At 41.7% G+C, this 18,829-nt stretch overlaps 1 protein-coding gene across 5 annotated transcripts in view; it reads left to right on the top strand.

The window, feature by feature from the left end:
* SULF1 (sulfatase 1) overlaps nt 1-18,829 on the top strand; it is a 122,851-nt gene that overhangs the window by 65,883 nt on the left and 38,139 nt on the right. For all 5 annotated transcript variants that reach the window (XM_061448331.1, XM_061448328.1, XM_061448330.1 and 2 more), the window contains 3 exons: nt 122-361; nt 12,362-12,513; nt 14,568-14,737. In XM_061448331.1, the coding sequence (XP_061304315.1) occupies nt 122-361; nt 12,362-12,513; nt 14,568-14,737 (562 nt within the window). The remainder of the gene's footprint in view (nt 1-121; nt 362-12,361; nt 12,514-14,567; nt 14,738-18,829) is intronic.

Genomic DNA, 18,829 nt, shown 5'->3' with positions numbered 1-18,829 from the left:
AGACTGATGTCCAAAGGCAAGCTAATCACTGAAACTTTACTTTTAGTAACATAATAGCAGCCAATATATTCTTACTATTTTTTTTTTGCAGCACAGTGATGATCCGTACCTCTTATTGCAGGGTCTTTGCAAGTGATGAATAAAACCAGGAGGATTATGGAGAATGGAGGGGCCACTTTTATCAATGCATTTGTAACCACCCCAATGTGCTGCCCATCGCGCTCTTCCATGCTGACTGGGAAGTATGTGCACAACCACAACATATACACCAACAATGAAAACTGCTCTTCTCCCTCATGGCAGGCTACTCATGAGCCACGTACCTTCGCTGTGTATCTCAATAACACTGGGTATAGAACAGGTAAGAAACAAAACAACAGTAGTTCTTTGTTTAAAGTGAAGATGACAGATATTCAGCAACGGGTCTCAAATCACTGCCCAAAATGAAGCAACTGTTGTCCCAAACTGAGTTTACAGAGCATAGATTTAGTGTTATGGAGAGGGAGGGTAGTGCTGCCTGCTGGTTCAGATCCGTAACTAAGAGCCATGTAAAGAAACTCACTTGTAATGAGCAGCATATTTTCACATTTGGATGTCCCAGGTGGGAAATTAGCTGTTGAGCAGTTATACCCAGTGTGAAAGAGGTGCTTTTTAGTGGCATTGTGGGTCTGAACTGGCAGTTCCAGCCATGATTATGGTCAGTATTATGGTCTGCTTGTGGACAGCTGCTAACTTACAGAAGAAGATGTTAGGGCCAGGCTGGAGACTGGTGCCAAAGACCTCACAGGAGCAAAGTGCCTGTCATGGAAGTGAAACAAGGTGAATGGTATAATTTAAATTTTGCCATGGGGTGATATTTCATTTACGTTTTCTGCAAAGGAATAGAAACGTCTTTAAAAAGGATTGTCTACTGTGCACCAATAAGATTTGATAGTTTTCTTGTGAATTCCTGGTGGTTTTCCATAGTTAGGAGATCCCTTTCCTGTCTACAAAGAACTCTTCTTATTCCTCTCATCTGTGCTTCAGCTTGATGTAAAACCTGATTCATTTCTGCATCACCTATCCCCTAAGATTCAATCCGTAGACATGTTAGGCTCCAGCCTGACTTCCCCTTCGTAAGGTACAGGAGTTGTGCAAGGTCATCAGAGTGCAATTTGTCCAGAAGCACCGTTTGACTACAAAGACTCCCCTTTACAGGACCAACGAGGCACAGATCTTGGTGCCAACTGTGTTTTTTACAATGTAATTGGCAGCAAAGAAATTTGTCTCTATCAGTGACTTAGGTACAAGAACGGATCCCTTTCAAAACACAGAGCAGGCGAATGTCTCCATGCTGTCTGCATGTCCTAATTCTCTTAATGCTGCTATATCCCAAACCTCAAATTTGTCTGCCTGTTTGCCATCTTCACTACACAGACAGTTCACTCTTCTTAATTCTGTCTCTCTGCATCTGTAGTTCTGAAGAGCTTTTGCTCTGTGTAAAAAGCAAAAACAGACAAATACTTGACTTCTTTGAACCTGGTGCTGGACATGTGCTGAATAGTATTTCAGTCTCTATTAAGCTGGTTTTAATAAAGTTTCCATCTGAGTACAGCACTGCTAAACCCAAGTAAGGGTCAGCATCAAGGTTTTGGAGAACAATAGTGAGAGAACTGGCAATCACTGCTAAAAAAGGTGCTGAATTCACCCTAAAATATAAGCACTGTCTCATGGCTTATGTCTCAGAAATCCTTTCTGTTCTGCTTCATGTGGGAGTCTTTCTTTAAAAATTTATTATCTTATTGATCTGTAATCTAATACTTGCACAACTAAATGCTTGATGCATTAACTGGATAGCTCTGTCACTAGCCCTCTCTGCACTTCTCGGGGGAAACACTCTGCTTTGGGCATATCTTCTGCACTGCCTTGTATTATGAAGCCATGTGTAGATGTCTGCTAAATACAGACTTGGCCCTATTAAATGGAAAAGAAAAAAAAGGATCAAAAGAAAAGGAAAAGGGAAAAAAATCCCTTTCCGAAAGCAGGCAGAGAGAACATCAATCCTAAAATTGTCAGGGTAGGTGAGTTTTAACAAGGGGCAGGAAGGAGAAAAAAGAAATGGAAACAAATGAAAATACTTGTGTGAAACTCCAATTGTGACCAAGTACATTGTTCAACTCTATAAGAACATGGTCCCAAAGAATTTAACCATTTACTCCTTGCAAGATGAGCCTACCTTCTAATTACCCCACAATTATTTTTTTAAGTGATGGCTTAATTATCAGCAGATCTTATAATATATTTTTCAAGGACAGTGTTGCCTCATTAAGAAACCATCAAAAGTTCACCAACCAACTAATAACCCACATTTCAGAGCTCTAAAGTTTGGTAAAATTGTAATGACTCAAGAATACTGGGGGGGTGAAGAATAACTGGGAATGAAAAAGAGGGAACTGGGGAGAGAGAGTAGCTACGTGCCAGAGAGAGTAGCTACGTGCCACATAGGCTACTGGTGACTGTGTGATGATATTCCAGATGTTATGGGCATTTATCCTGTGCATTTCTGTGTGTTTTAAGAGGAAATCATCATCCACCTCAACTGGAAACTGAGGAGGAGAAAAAGAAGTGGGTGACCCAAGGCCACTCAGTTTGGTGACAGTCCTAAATAAGGCACTGGTCCAGAGAGCTCCAGTGCGGAAGAGGCAGTGTGCGATAGCTCCAACCTGGTTCAGTGTCTGAAATGTTGAGAATTTAGCTCTCACTTTTTACATAGGATGAAATTATTATATAAGTTGATGGAAGTAAAGGAGTGGGAGAGTGTTTATATAATATCCTACTTCTGTTCACTCCAAATAGTTTCCAACATCTATAAAGCATCTGCTGTTTAAACCTGCCACAGCCTTAACTAAACCCTCTCTATTGCAATTGATCATATGTGGGCAGACTGCTTGTGAGGGGAGTCCTGCTGAAGCCACAAGGACTCCAAACAAGCACAGCAAGCCATTTAAAGAGAGGTCTGAAATGTGTTCTAATAAACTGCAGTCGTAATTAGAGCCCACTGGCAAAACCTCACAAAGAGCAGAATGGGTTTTTCTTCTCCATTTCTGTTTTACTCTTCTACTTCTGTTCTACTCTGATGTGACCTAATGGAGATGTTGCATTTCATGGAAAATATTCCATTTTGAAGATGATATGTCATTGCTAAATCATAAACAGGGACTGTGTCAGGTACTGTCAGGGCATACAATATTCAGAAACAACACTGACAAAACAAAATCACTTTTACTTCTAATTATCATTTAAAAAAAAATCCCAAAACAGTTAAGGATGTTTCAATGTTTATGGTTTCCCTTACTCACAAGATGTGTGCTAGAGTGCAGCAATGAGTCAACTGCACAGCTTTCTGATTGTTGGAAGTTCACAAAATTGGTAACATGCAACTGGAATTCATAGAAAATAAAAGGGAAGACACAGTAAATAAGTAGAAAGAGAAAACAAAGCAATTCTGGAGAGCTTCAGAGAGAGGAGATATTTGTTTCAGTTACATAGGCTCTAGCTGCTCATACTGGGGTGGAAAAAGAGTCATTCTGTAATCACTTTCAAATTTTGTGGAAACTGAGAAAAGCTTGTGAAGTTTTCTTTCACCTTGTGGTTGTTAATGTCAGTACACATCCCCTCAGCTATTTAGGTTCAGAAATTTTATTCATAAGATTGTTAGATGCAGGATTTAGGGAGTTTGCTTTGCGCTTTTCAAAGTATTGGCTGGTTGGTTGCTGTTCTTCCAGTCCGCCCTGCGCTTCTGTTAAAATCCCTTACTTTCTTTACCTTCTATTGTTCTGTGCCAGCCCTACAGCACATAGCTTTGCCTCCCAGATGTTCCCTTTAGTGCTGCCAATTCACACTGCCATTCACCTACACAAACACAAAGGAAAGCTTCAGGAGTGCACTACCTTAACCTTGGCTTCCTCCATCTTAATCACCAAGCAGTAGCTAAGCATTATCTTAGTATTTTAGAAGATGAAGATATGACAGCAACATAGCCAATATTCAGGAGACATAAATACGACAATCATGTTGTTGTTAAACAGTATGTCACACTTTGTATACTGCAGGATTTTTACTAGCTGAAGTTTCATCCCTTTGCAGATACTAAGAGAAATGCAAGTTTAAAAATCTCACCTTGACTGAACATGTTTATGCATTCAGAGCCCTCTCTGCTTAGTGTTACTTTGTGGAATTACTACCTTCTAATCCTCTCTCCTCTTAGCCCTTCACAGCGATCATAGCTGTGCAGGAGAGGAGTCTGCCCAGACTCAGCAGCTGCTGACAGCCTCACAGCAGCATGCCAAACTCAAGACCAGGCTCTCCCTTATGGAATCTCTCTTGAAAGAGCTGAGATCACCAAAGCAAGCAATTATTTGCTTACCAATTTTTTAGAATTGCCTTTGGGAAGATTTATTTCCCAATATTTTATTTCTTGCTCAGAAATATCAACCAAGCAGAACAACATTCACGACTCACGCATGAAGATGTCCTGATGGTATTCTCAGCCTTCTGTGGGACAAAAATTGAGCAACTCAAAAATTTCTAACTAATTGCTCTTGTAAAACTCAAAACTCAGGAAGTGACTGGACAGCAGGATGTCACTGTCTGGCACATTTGGACATTGTTCATAGGCTTCTGTGTAGTGATGAACAGAAATGGTCACTTGATTGACATCTAGTTAATGTGTTCAACAGTACATGTCAGCTTCTGATGCGTGTCAGTTGACATCTGTCACTTATGGGTACATTTCTTAGTGTAGTGACCAAAGAACTAATAAAATGCCATGATGACAGGAACCTGAATGCTAAGGAGTATTTAAACTGTGAACCATTCCCTTCTGACACACAGGGCAAAGTTAATCTTTCACAGAGGGAGCAAAAACTATGCCTGCTGAAGGTGTGGGCAGACAATATGTTTCCTCTGGAGGCAAAGCCAGTGTGTTTCCTGTTCACAGCCTTACAGTATAATTCAGTGCCAGCGCATGCTATTTTTAGTCTGCATCGTTTCAGTGACCTAATTTGTATCCTGCCTCATGCACCCTTTCCAAACAGAGTGACAAAATATGGTACAGGAGTGGGGATGAGTGAGCAGGGGATGAGTCCTGGTTTTCAGAATATTCCTGAAGTGAAAACAAAGGAAGACAGAGAGAGAAAACTCTGAGCTTTCAGGTTCTTTCTTAATTGGTATAAAAGAGTCTGGGAAGCATCAAATACAATTTAACTTGTAAATATTTTAAATTATTAAAAATAGGCCTCACTTTACAGAATAAAATTGCACTTTCAGTCAAACTAAGAAATCTATCAATAAAAATGAAATATGCTGAACATATTCAGATAGTCTACAAAAAGTGAAATATAGAAGAAGAAAAAGGCACCTCAGCCTGTGCTCTGATTCTTGTCCCTATGCTTGTATGTCCTCAAGATGTTCCCATCCACCATCCTCTCCTGGGTCCAGTCAGTCCTTGACAGACATGTCCTGTTTCCACTGCTTACCATTAGCCATGTCCTTTGGCAGCCTGATCAGCAAATCTTCCTCTCCCACCCCCCTTGCCTTGTCAGTCAGCATCTTTCTCCTTTCTGCACTCACTGTCCGGTTTCTTGTGGTTGACATCACCAGTCCTGGGCCCCCAAGCCTCCACTACCCCTTCTGCTTGCCCTACTCCTTTGCTGGGTCTCCTGCCATTCCCCAAACTGCTTGTCCTTTTCTGGTTATCTCATGCCCTCTGCATTTCAACCAACTTTTTCCCCAGTGCTGACACCACTCACAGGTGGACAAGAAATAAAGCCCTGAGGTGCCCAGATCTCCAGCGCATGCAAATGCAGGGCTTTTTTGAAAACAGAAAACTTTGGACTGTTCTCACCAATATGATAAAAGATATCTCCTTGACAGAGAGTCCATCATGTCTTTGACAGGGTTCGCTCTCTCAGGGCAGAGCATGGAAGTGCTATCAAATGAAAGCTCACTTAATATTTTTCAGATGTTAAACATAATTCATTTTCCATTACTGCAGTTCTCAAAGATGGCTACTGTTTGGGCTAAGAAGTTTCAAAAAAAAATCAGCCTGAGGCAGACATCCAGTGTGGAAAATTTCAGTCCAAGTATGAGAAAGTTATAAGCAACTGAAAACAGGGTCTTATAATGAGAAGTGTCAGACAACATCAGTGCTGGAAAGTGCTACCAGCTTGGCCCATAATACAGGCTTTGTTAAAGACATCACCCAGTATAACGAGTGCTATATCAAGTTATAGGCTAATGCCTTTTGCAACTGCTGAGTTATAAAATCTTTAATGCTCTTTTTGGTTATAATGGTAAACCTGGCAGCAACTGGGAAAGACTTACAAAGCTGGAGAAGTAGAAAACCTGAGTAGAAGTAGAAAACCTGAGGTTTTCTACTGCGGTTAAATTACAAGACTGGGAACTGCAAAATCTGAATAATATTCTTGGCAACGCCAGAAGCTTCCTGCATGACTTAGGTCTAGCTGAAGGTTAACCTCTTGGTGCCTCAGTTTCCTCACCACATTTCTGGGACAGTGCTTATTCCATTTGCTAGGCAGTGCTGGCATCCTGAACTGGCTTTCTGCACTTTAATGACGTGATACCCTAATCCTCTGTAATTTCTCACAAAACGGAAAAATCAAACTTCTCGGCTTTGAATCTATCACTTGCATAATGGGAAGAAAGCAAGGAGGAATTTACTGGAATAATCCGGAAGTTGCAGTTTTGCTGGGCTCTGTCCCCAGAAGCACGGAATCACTGTGTGTCAGCCCTGAAATGTCATATAAACAGCGCTTCGCAGCTCCTGTAAATGGTTTCCTGACTTTGTTAAAGGAAGTGGGCTGTCTACTTACAGCTCTTGTCTGGGTCACGGTGACTAAACCTTACTGCAGCATGCCTTTTTAAAGGCTTGGGTTTGTTTTAAATTGGAAACATTCCCGTAAGCCTCAACAAATAGCAAGGGCGGAGAACATAATATACGTCCTTTGATCCATGGGAGTGCAGAGATGTCTCACCAAGTAGATGTAGCCCAGTTCACCTGTACTCTAATCCACTAATACCAGCAGGAGTTATGGGACTAATTCTATTGAGTAATACTGTAAACATTAGTCATAAATGCTTGTGGAAGATACTGGGGAAAAAAGTACTGGGAATCTGGAAATTATGAAAATTTGAATTACATTCGTCTATAAATACCCTGACTTCAAACTCCAGAGATCCTCTGGGTCAAATTCTCCTTTTCTTCCATCCATTGGAGCCCCTATATCTCTCAGACCAGTTCAGGAATCATTATCTGATGGCTAAAGAAAAAACAAAACCTGTGTTAAGGTGTCTGTTCATGTTATGTACCAAACATGTATATTCTGCAGCCAGTCCTGAGACGCATAGATGTCTGTGTAACTGTTCACCATGTTGTTGTTTGCATAAACTTAATTGAACATACTCATGCAGAATACAATTATTCTGATATACTAAGCTACTCTACATGTGATTAAAAACTAACAATGTGTCCTGGGAACAGTTAGCAAAACTGCCAGAATGCAAATAAAAACTGCCCTATTAAAATGCAAAAATCGGTATTTATCTTTCTTGTTATCCCTGTGGGGGCCATTACATGCAATAATGAAAAGATGTCCCTTGAAATGGCATTACTTTTTAATGAGGCTTTTACTCATTGAGCCATAATCTCCATTTTATTAATTACAAGCAGAAATGGTTCCCTAAACCCTGTACTGCTGAGTTCAAGTGGCTTCTAAAGCTGAGCATTCCCAGTCAGACTTGGACAATTCAGCAAGTGTTGGGTACAGCTAAATTAAAGATGTGGGTTGTCTTTATGAGCCAAGCGTATGAAGATCCAGCAAGGACGTTTACACAACATGATGCTGGCTTCTAGGCAGTTCTGCAACATATTCTGTAGCACTTGAATTTTTTGCAATCCTCTGGTTAACAAAAAACAACCAGGACACCCACCGCGATTGCATGCTATTATTATTTGTCCCCATGGGCACTACTGTGCTTTCCGTTTACCGTGGCACTTGTCTTCATTCAGAGCGTGAACAGTCAGACACTAACTGCTGGCACAGGGCTCCAGCTCTGACTCATTTGCCCTATTCTATACTCAGTGGTACTAAGAAAACCCCACCATGAAGGGACTCAAACCTTGTGTTTCAGTAAAAGCCTGTTTTTTCCCTTCATCTGTCAAAAGCTCATATCTTCCTGAGCTTTTGACCAACAAATTACTCTTGGTTAAAGCAGTGTGGTAAATGTGATGATCCATTATCATGGCTACCACTGCTCCTATTAGTATTCAGGGCTTTACTATACATTTGACATGAGAACTGCTTTATTCTGCAACAGAGGGAAACATCTAATTCTGCAAACCGTCACTCCAGAGGCTGCTTAAAACTTGACAGTTCTGAGATTATTTTTATGATAAAATAGTAAATTGTTGCCAACACAAAGGTGAATTGTTCAGGCTGTCAGTCCAAAGTCTCATAACATGGACGAAAATCTGGAGTTCAGGGGCCACGGGGGAGCTAACAAAACATTATTTAAGTTAGAAAATTAAGTAATCTAAAGCAAGGAAATTCCAAGATGAATTGACCCTCACCAGCTCCAAGCCTCCCTTTTCTTTTCTAAATTCAGTTTATCTTTTCTTGTCCTTATGCCCCAGGTCATTTCATCTCTGCATTTTATGGTGGTGGCTTTCTCTCAGGTAATGTCTGAATATCAAAAAGAGAGAGAAAAGAAGGAGAAAAAAAATCTGCCAAAACTGAAAGTGTGGGGGCTTTTTCAGGTCCATAAAGGAACAACCTATAGTGACATTAAACTGAGAAGCTGTAGTAAGTCTTTCCTAATCATCTGTGCTACAGTTTTTCAGAGCTTAGCCATTTTCATAGAATCTTAAAATCATAGAATAGTTAGGGTTGGAAAGGACCTTAAGATCATCAAGTTCCAACCCCCCTGCCATCGGCTGGGACACCTCACACTAAACCATATCACCCAAGGCTCTGTCCAACCTGCCCTTGAACACTGCCAGGGATGGAGCATTCACAGCTTCCCTGGGCAACCCATTCCAGTGCCTCACCACCCTAACAGGAAAGAATTTCCTCCTCATAGCCAATCTAAACTTCCCCTGTTTAAGTTTTAACCCGTTACCCCTTGTCCTATCACTACAGTCCCGAATGAAGAGTCCCTCCCCAGCATCCCTACAGGCCCCCTTCAGATACTGGAAGGTTTCTATGAGGTCTCCATGCAGCCTTCTCTTCTCCAGGCTGAACAGCCCCAACTTTCTCAGCCTGTCTTCATACGGGAGGTGCTCCAGCCCACTGATCATCCTCGTGGCCCTTCTCTGGACTTGCTCCAACAGTTCCATGTCCTTTTTATGCTGAGGACACCAGAACTGCACACAATACTCCAGGTGAGGTCTCACGAGAGCAGAGTAGAGGGGCAGGATCACCTCCTTCGACCTGCTGGTCTCGCTCCTTTTGATGCAGCCCAGGATACGGTTGCCTTTCTGGGCTGCAAGCACACACTGCCGGCTCATGTTCATTTTCTCATCAACCAACACCCCCAAGTCCTTCTCTGCAGGGCTGCTCTGAATCTCTTCTCTGCCCAACCTGTAGCTGTGCCTGGGATTGCTCTGACCCAGGTGTAGGACCTTGCACTTGTCATGGTTAAACTTCATGAGGTTGGCATCAGCCCACCTCACAAGCGTGTCAAGGTCCCTCTGGATGGCATTCCTTCCCTCCAGTGTATTTTGAGACAGATGTTCATAGCCAGCCCTGTTATTTACAAAGGCACTACATCAAAACCTGCAGATACTAACATTGCTTAAAGAAAAGCTTGCCAATGATTTTTAAATGGGCAAATCCATTTATTTTTCCCTAGCCTTTTTCTTGGAAGTTGCTGAACTGTTCAGCTAAAACGTTCCACAGAGCAAAATATAGCCTGAGTCAGATAGCATGGAAACTATCATCACTAACGATTGAAGTTTGGCAAGACTGTAAATAGGAGAGTTCAGGTCTCTGGATTAGTCAATATTAATTATAGGTGGGGCTATCAAACCATTCTACATGATAAATTGCCGTAACTTCCATTTCACAGCCTGAAAACCTCTGATCTTTGTGGGAGGTTGGTTGGCAGTACAGTCCCTTAGAGAGGAGTACAGCATGCGGAGGTTCCCCAAGGTCACGTAGTAGCTGCTGGTGGATCTGGGATGGCATTCAGGAGGGCTGACCTCAGATCTCTTCTATAACCACAGACTGTCCTTGATCTTGTTTGGCTTGGTAATGCTTCCTCTGTCTTGGTCACATCACTTTCCCATACTTTTCTTCACTGCTGTCTCTGTCTTCTTTTTCTACAATTTCCTTGGCTTCCCATCTCACAGTGTTTCAGCATTTACCCTTACACTTTCCCTGGACATCTGACTCCCTGAGAGTTTAACCCAGTTTGGCTGCCTTCAAGGAGAGTTATGGTTTCCATTCTGGCAGGCAACAGAGCTGGGTACATATTCTCTCCCCACATTCACCCTCTTCACCTCAAGCTTCTTGACTTCTGTTCGGCCTCCAGAGAAAAAAGGAGATGGGCTGGCTTGCTTTCTTGGTAGCTGTGGGAGGAAGAGCTGGAAGCCTGGTCTAGTATCTTTAGGACTTGTTTATATGTCACATTCCACGTGGTATAGGAAAGTAACATTATATATGACCGTAACCTCTGGTTAGTGACATTTGGCAGTTATATGGTTTGATTGCACCATATTTATCTTGCCTCAGGCAAGTCTTAATTATGAACATTCTGATTTTTCCACCAGTCTTCCCAGGAAGTTCACCATGCCCACATCAATCAGATCTGTTTTATTTAAGCCCTTCCAAAGATGTGCTTTTTTGGTTAGATTGAATGTGTCTAGGTTGAATGCGAGGTTTTCCAAAGTGACTTCATTTCCTAGTACGAAAGAAGTGGAGGGGCTTGATGTGTGTCCCAGTGCCCAGTCAGGCCTGGCTGGCTGAGCCGGGGCTGGCAGTGAGGACTGGGGCTGTCCACCATGAGAGGTGCAGAGAGGTGGGCAGCTATCACCCAGAGGATCTCTGTCCCTGGAAAGGGAGAGGTCTCTGTCATTCCCTCCTATCCAGGGGTGTCTCATTTTGTGCGTACCTTTGTGCTGACTGCTGGGGCATGCACAGCAGAACTGCTGTCACAGGTGACCTTCCAGGTTCTTGTAAACCACAAGAAAATAAAGAACGCAAACAGTGGAGTTACTCAGACACCCCATTAACTTGCTGGGACAGAGATGGGGCTAATAAATCCCTAAAAACACAAGTTGAAGGCCCTGTCAGGTGTTTTGTCACCACACTTCCCAGGCACTGGAAAACCAGGGCAGAGCCATCCAAACTGACTTTTTATCCAGGCCAAAGACTATACACAAGCAGCTAAAGAGCTTTCATACCCATCTGTCCCTAGAAGCAATGCAGCTGTAGTTGCCAGGGTGCCATGCCAACATTAATCTTCCCTCCCAAAGCCAGTTGGCTGGCTTTTGGTGTCTGTGTATCTTTGGCATAAGCAATTCACAACTCCCAGATAGCTGGGAGCCCACTGCACCATGATATTGTTTTTCTTTTTACTTCCTTCTGGAGGAATTGGCAGGATCACCTGCAAACCCTCCTGGGCCCAACAGCAAAAGCTGAAAGGTTTGGTCTGAGTGGGTTCTGATTTGTCACCTGGAGCTAATGGAAAAAAATACACTTAATTTGGCAGGCCAGGTAGAGGTGCTTGACCTCCAAGTCTTTGCCTCTTCATTAGTTTTGCTTTACAGAAGCTGCAGCAGCAAAGCAGGGTGGGCATTCCCTCTTGCTCTACCCAAACGTGGCCCAGTGCGATGCAGATCTGGACTTCCCAGGCCTTTTATCAAACCAGCAAATGCAGCCAGGCTGCCAAGCCCAAACTTTCAAAAGTCAGAAACAGCTCCAAACCATCACAGAAGTTGTTTAAAACCACAAGGTGTTTCTCAGATGTTTCCTCTGGGCACTGCGTTTTTATTCCATTTTCAAGTGCAAACCAAGAGAAACATACTTATTCTAAAAAAAAAGAAACCCTGAAAATATTTCGTGTGAGCACTAGATTCCAAAAGATTAAGAGTCACGAAGGCTTTCAACTCTCATAAAAACTCTGGAAATAACTTAATTTTAATTTCAAAACCCTCTGAGGTATAAAAGGAACATTTTTGATAAAGCAATTCTGACTCATTCTAATACATTTTATCTTCATTCATGCATGCTTTTGATGCAGACTGTGTCTTGGATTGCAAAGCCTCATGTGTGTGTGTGTTTTGTTTCTTTTACCTTCACAGCTTTTTTTGGAAAATACCTCAATGAATACAATGGCAGCTACATCCCTCCTGGGTGGAGAGAGTGGGTTGGATTAGTGAAGAATTCTCGCTTCTATAATTACACCATTTCTCGCAATGGTAACAAAGAGAAGCATGGATTTGATTATGCAAAGGTACTTTCCAGACACATAAATGCCACATCATTAATCCATATTAAGATAACTTTCAGATAATTTATTAACCAGATAATTAATTAATTAACCAATTACAACCACAAAATTGAGATGTCATTTTCTCTCCATGTCACCGCAGATTGATTTCCACGTAAGAATATTAATCACACAGTGGATTAATCACAAGGGCTCTTCAATAGAGCCTGGTGATTCATCCCTTCCTTTCTCCCTTCCTCCTCCCTCTGCTAGAAAGTGATGGATTGGTGGCAGAAGCAAATAGTAAATAAAGACCTTTCCCCAAAATAATTGTGTCCCTTGTGCTACTGAAATCTGAATGGAGCTGAGTGCTGTCAGTTACTACCCACATAAGAGACCTTGGTTAATGTTGTTTTGCATTATACAGTGGACACCAAAAAAAGGCTGTGAGCCTTTGGTGTCAGACTCTGGGTGTGACTATGAGAAAAGATAAGCAGGAGAATACAGCCATTGGAAAACTTCAGAGCTTGTTTATGCTTTTGACAAAGTTTGGAAAGTATGCCAAGGTAACCTGCCCACTGCTGTGAAGTTTCTCAGAAAGGCTTAGGAGTGCAGATCGCAGACTTTCCAGCCTGGAGAAAGCAATCTGGAATTTCCTCAGACTGTAGCTTACGGAAGATGATACAGATGTTGCAGCTGTGGTTTCTGACCCATGTAATGAGATTTTATTGGAAGCTTGCAATGCCTGTTTCTGATTTCCCCACATGTAGAAATTACATGATTATATATTTATATATATATAAAAAAAAAGAAATAAAGAATATTGGTTAGTTATACATTCCTTACACACCCTGAGTATGTAGCTAGAATAAATAGGGAAATAGGAGGGGAGTAAATGCTTTTGGAGAACGGTCATACAGGCATTTCACTTGAACAGGCCACAAACCCAGAAATTATCACAACCCTGCTGCCTCACATTCATTGAAAACCAAAGTGGAAACCAAAAGGTGACTCACTGTCTCTTCCATATCCTTGCAGAGATTGTAGCAGCCAGGTTTACCGGGTGTGCTCTGAGCACTCTGAGCATGCTACAGGAGAGGGGAAGGGGCAGGGGGGACAGGGAACGGGTGAGCATGGAGGTCACAGCTGGTTGGCTTGTCCTAGTACTGACATGAGACACAGATCTTGTCCCTCAGGCTCTGCTTTTGCAGCTGTTCGGGGCCTCGAATCCACAACATAAGATTAGTCATGCCTGGAAGTGCTTGAAATTACAAACATTGTCTCAGCACTTTCTCAATGAAGCTCGCGCTAGACCTCCAGGCCAACAGTGAATACTCCAAGGTGACAGGTGGTTTAATTTAAGTTTTCATCTTTTTTTTCTTAGTTCCATTTCCTCCCTTCCCCTTGTAGGCTTCCATTTGCCACCTTGGCTGTGGGTTAAGCCAGTTTATTAGCAAGTCACAACCTTAATCTCAGCAGCTGCAGTTCTTAAAGTTGCACAATCAAATTAACAGAGCCTGCAGGAATTCAGCTGCTCCCTGCATTGGCTTTTGCAGTTTCTTCGGTAAAGATTTTTGCAGTCTGCTACCTGTTGTAGCTTTCTTCCACTTTGTACATATGTAAAAGTACACTCTGAACAAAATGTAGGCAGAAATTGTTTATGTAAACAGAAAACTAATGCAAGTGTCAATGCTTTCTTGCAGTTAGGAGCCATTACCTTGTGAAAGTGTTTTCTCAGTGAAATTCAAGAAGCATATCTTTGTCAGTATAGTCTGTTATTTTTAAATGTTACCTAGCATTATATTACAAAATCTGGTAATCATATTTACTTAATGCCTTCTGTTGTACCTGATTTGCAAAATACTGTCTCATTTTGTGTGGCATCTCCTGCTTAAGAAAGTAATTCCTGCTCAGTCTCCCCTATGCTCCCTTGAATCATACATCTCTTTGATGGCATGTTTTTACTTCCTGATCCGAGCTTTAATGAGGGCTTGAAAATAGCGTAATAACATGATAGTATGTGATCTAATTAATCTTGCACTTTGTAACTTTTGCTTTGTGTTAATCATATGTTCCAGGACTACTTCACAGACCTAATCACTAATGAGAGCATTAATTACTTCAGAATGTCTAAGAGGATATATCCCCATAGACCCATAATGATGGTCATCAGCCACGCTGCGCCCCATGGCCCCGAGGATTCGGCACCACAGTTCTCAGAGCTCTACCCCAATGCTTCACAGCATATGTAAGTCAAATTCACATGCTGCCAGACCCACTCCTTGTAGCTGCTTCTTTTGAGATACTTGTTTATGGAGACGTTGCAGGAACAGAAAATTCAAATGTAGGAAACTCATAGTAAGCAGCGAATGTTTGCTTGTTTCTTTTGCCGTGCTTGCTCCTCTCGGGGAGAAGAGTGACAGCTCTAGCCATTATTAAAGCAGAGAGAAGCTCTTTTCCTCCTGGGAAGTTGTGGGAGATTAAAAGGTCAGTATTTGGCTTTGTAAGGGCAGCTTCTTACAATACCCTGAAAATATGTAGACACAGGTCAGGATCTGTTGGAAAGATATTACTTCCTTAGTCTTCCTCTAGGATATGTGCTTCCTGGGCAATAACTAAGTGAATACACTGAGAGTAAAAACACCCTTTTGTAGCTTTCGAGTGCAGCAGATTTGCTTATAGACTAGATGCCAGCAGATTCCCAAAATAGCCTTTTAAAGACTGCATTTTTAAATTAAATATGCTTAATCTTTTCTGGTCACTACAATAATAATTTTTTTAAGAATTCTTCAGTTTGTTTCTAGAACTGGAACCAACTCCAGGTAAAAATCTGTGGATAGTCCTGGATTCCACATCTTGCTTAATACCTTCTTAAGCATATTCTGGGTCCTTTTCCTCATAGTGAGGTGTTATGGAAGCTTTCCACTGCCTTTCTGTCATGGAAGCTTTCCACTGCCTTTCTGTGTACCATGGGCATGTAGACCACTTTTTCCATTTGTGCTTAAACGATGTCTTTGCACCTGTTTCCACACAGGAAAAAAGTCTAATAAAATACTTTACCTGGACTGTATATTGATTTGACCTCTGAGGATGAGGAGGAATCACCTTCATCACACAGTGAAAAACCTCTTTGATCTACAAATTGCATTTTGGACGTTCTAGCTCACACTAGGAGATGTTTTTCATAGTTATATTAACTACTTTAAAATTGCAAAGAGTAGTAATCGCTGCATAAACTGCATGCATAAACTCATCACTAGTTATGGCAAGAAAGACACTGTTCATGGCACATGGTTGAATATTTGTTAGTTTGTACTTTTTTGTCCTCTTATTGGCTGCTACTTTCTAGATATGCCACTTTCCCTGACCTTACACACTTAACTGTATTTTTCTTATCCTATATTCTCAATGATCCCACATTCCTGAGTCTAGACTTTGCAAGTAAAGCAAACCAGCCAGCAGTGATTCGTAGCTATTTAGATGTTCAGGATAATTTCTACCTGTGTACAGAAGTGATGAGATTCAAGTTTGTATATATTCACTTTAAACTGGTTCTCAGGTAATCATGCTGAAGAATTATTATCACCTTTTTATATCCAAAAAGTAAAATAAGATAGACATGAACGCATAAAACCAGCCATATTGGGTTGTATGAAAGAACTTTCTAACTCAGTATCCTGACTTATGTGATTCAGCAGAAAGCAGCAGGGATTGTTTGAGGGGGGGGAGGGACAACACTCAGATAGAGAAAACCTCACCAACAAACTGGGAGAGGTTCATTTTCCCTGTTTTTCCAGCTTCTGAAAATTACCAGTTCAGGCAAAGCATCAGGCTACTGTGCCCCGTTCCCTCTGTATCAGTCTGATCACTATTTGAACTGCTGTGTCAGCCCCACATCTTGTGGCAACAAGTTCCACAGTGTCAGCCCATGCACTGGGGACAAAGGACTGCCTTTTCTTTCCTTCTAACCTGGAGCTTGCCCATGCAGGGTGTCCCCTGCTTCCCATCTTGTGAAGAATAATGAAAGTCACTACATCAAATTTAATGGACCTCTCCCATGTCTTCTTTCAGTCACCCCTTTTCATAGGAAGACAGTTATATCTATTTGTTGTCGCTCTGTTCAACAGATTGCTTCCCATTTAGTGGCACAGATTGCCTGGCCTCAGGCAAGCCATCCTGTCTGCTGGGGGACTATCCATCATTCAAGAGAGTAGAATTGAAACTGTTTCCGCTTAGCTGTGGGGACTGTGTCTGGAAGAAAAGCGCTGAATCTTTGTATCTCACCCTACCTCAGGCCAAAGCAACTCATTTTAGGCTCCATGCTCAGTGTCTTCTCATAAAAGAGTGCTTGTAGGAGCTTGCATTGGTTTATCATGCTCCTGGCACTTTCTACTGCTTTGTGTTTTCAGCCTACTTGTTTTCTAGCTTGTGCTGCTAGAACCAAGGGTTTAGCTAATGTCCAAAATTATAATGCCCTCTCCACCTTACAGGTTGGATGCTACCTGCAAATATCAAGTAAAGATCCTGGTTATCTGTTTGCAGGCTCAGTTTCGTTTCAGTACTTAATCTAATTTTTATTTGCATGGACTACTGGGGTCTGAATACCTTGCTCTGCTAGGCTGCTTGTGAGATAGCCCAGAATACGAGACTCAGCTGTGCTGCTTCTTGTCTTCTGGTGGTGTTGATTTTTTGGCAACCTTCTTGCAAAGAGGTTTTTTTTTCTATCATGACCTTACGAGATCCTTGTTGGGTTGTTTTGTGTTTCTTATTTCATTGACTGACTGCATGTGTCTGCAGACTAAGAAATGAGACAAATTGAGGATAAACTGCCAATCTGGGTGGCTGAGGCCTCCAAATAACTGATTTCCTAGCAAAAAAAAATATTAGCGACATACTCTAAAAGATATAGGGAGTTTAATTCTCACGGAAATATTCCGTGTTCCCTGTGAAAACAGCACAAGAACAATAAAATCGCTCCTGCCAAGGTTTGTGTAATTTGAACGTTTAACCCTTAGGTTCTCTTCCTTGGTGGTCAAGCAACATTTGTATCCCTTTCTTTCTGACCTCGGGTGGCAGCCATCTGACCTTGGATTTTGTTTTTAAAAATGTAGTTGCTATATCGTGTTACTGTAACGCCTACCTCCAACAAAGAAGGGAAACCAGGTCAAAAGCTGCTTGCTGGCTTTACAAACTGGGATGGAAGGTTATGCCTACAAACCAAGGATTAAGATAGCCTGTCAACCACTTGTGAGGGGAAGTTTTGCTTAAAAGGACAGTAGCTGAAGCAGACCCTTAAATTACGTGATGTTTCTTTTCTAGTAAAGTACCTGTCATGTGATTGAAATATTACCTTTATAAATAAAAAAAAAAAACAAAAACAAACCCAAGCACAAATAAAATATTTGTTTAGAAGAAGTTTTCCACTTGCACATATGAAGAAGGGAGCGGCCGCAGCAGGAAATGCTCCAGTTCAGGGAGAGTATTTCTGCCCACAAAAGTGGGCGTCTGTTGGTCTCATTTCCGCACTTAACAATGTGGAAAGAAGAAAATCAAATGAAAGCAGGAGCAAAGTCTGTAAGATTTATGAAAAATCATCAAAAATGAAAAGAAAAGGAAGAATTACAAACCAGTGTTAACCTTACAGTCCTGCAGTCCTGTCCTCCTCAGCAAAACCAGCCTTCTTGAGCGGCATGAAGAGTCTTGCAAGGACAAGAAAGCTAATGATGTATACACTGCTTAATCATTAATTTTAAGTGGTTCCTGCTAATTCTCATTAGCTGCAGTTTAACATGAAACGCAGGCTATATCATCCTGGAAGCAGCAGACACTCTACTGTTTTTAAGCATCCGTTCTCTCTCTCACTCTCCCACCTTAAATATGTCCTATTTTGACACCTAAAAATATTTCTGAAAATTTATCCTGGCTACTATCACCATAATGAGTGATATATTTTCTGAAAAGAAATCATACTAATGCGTCTACTCTAGCTATGGCTCTAGAAGTCATTTCTGTGGAAGAAAATAGGATTTGAGAAGATGTACTAGATGAAAGCAATACTTAGATTTTTGCTGTGGTAAAGAACATCATCTGTGGGGGAATAGGGTTGGTAGACCTTTAGAAATATTGCTAAATATGAAGTTATGACACAAGAGATGGCTCTCTAGGTGTCCCTGGCAGCTGTTACAGGGCAATCTTGTTCCATCAGACAGCTGAGCGGAAAAGCACTGACCCAAAAAGATGGTCTAATGAAAACCTGAATTCCCAGTTATGTTCAGGGTCTCTGGCACTTTACTTCCCTTTACCTTCCAGTGTGAACCAGTCTTGGGGGAACTGTGAATCA

Source organism: Pezoporus flaviventris, unplaced genomic scaffold (assembly GCF_033815535.1).
Source record: "Pezoporus flaviventris isolate CSIRO_AGI_PZ_B2104156 unplaced genomic scaffold, CSIRO_AGI_Pfla_v1 ptg000007l, whole genome shotgun sequence".
Lineage (NCBI taxonomy): Eukaryota > Metazoa > Chordata > Aves > Psittaciformes > Psittacidae > Pezoporus > Pezoporus flaviventris.
This window is presented reverse-complemented; position numbering and strand designations above follow the sequence as displayed.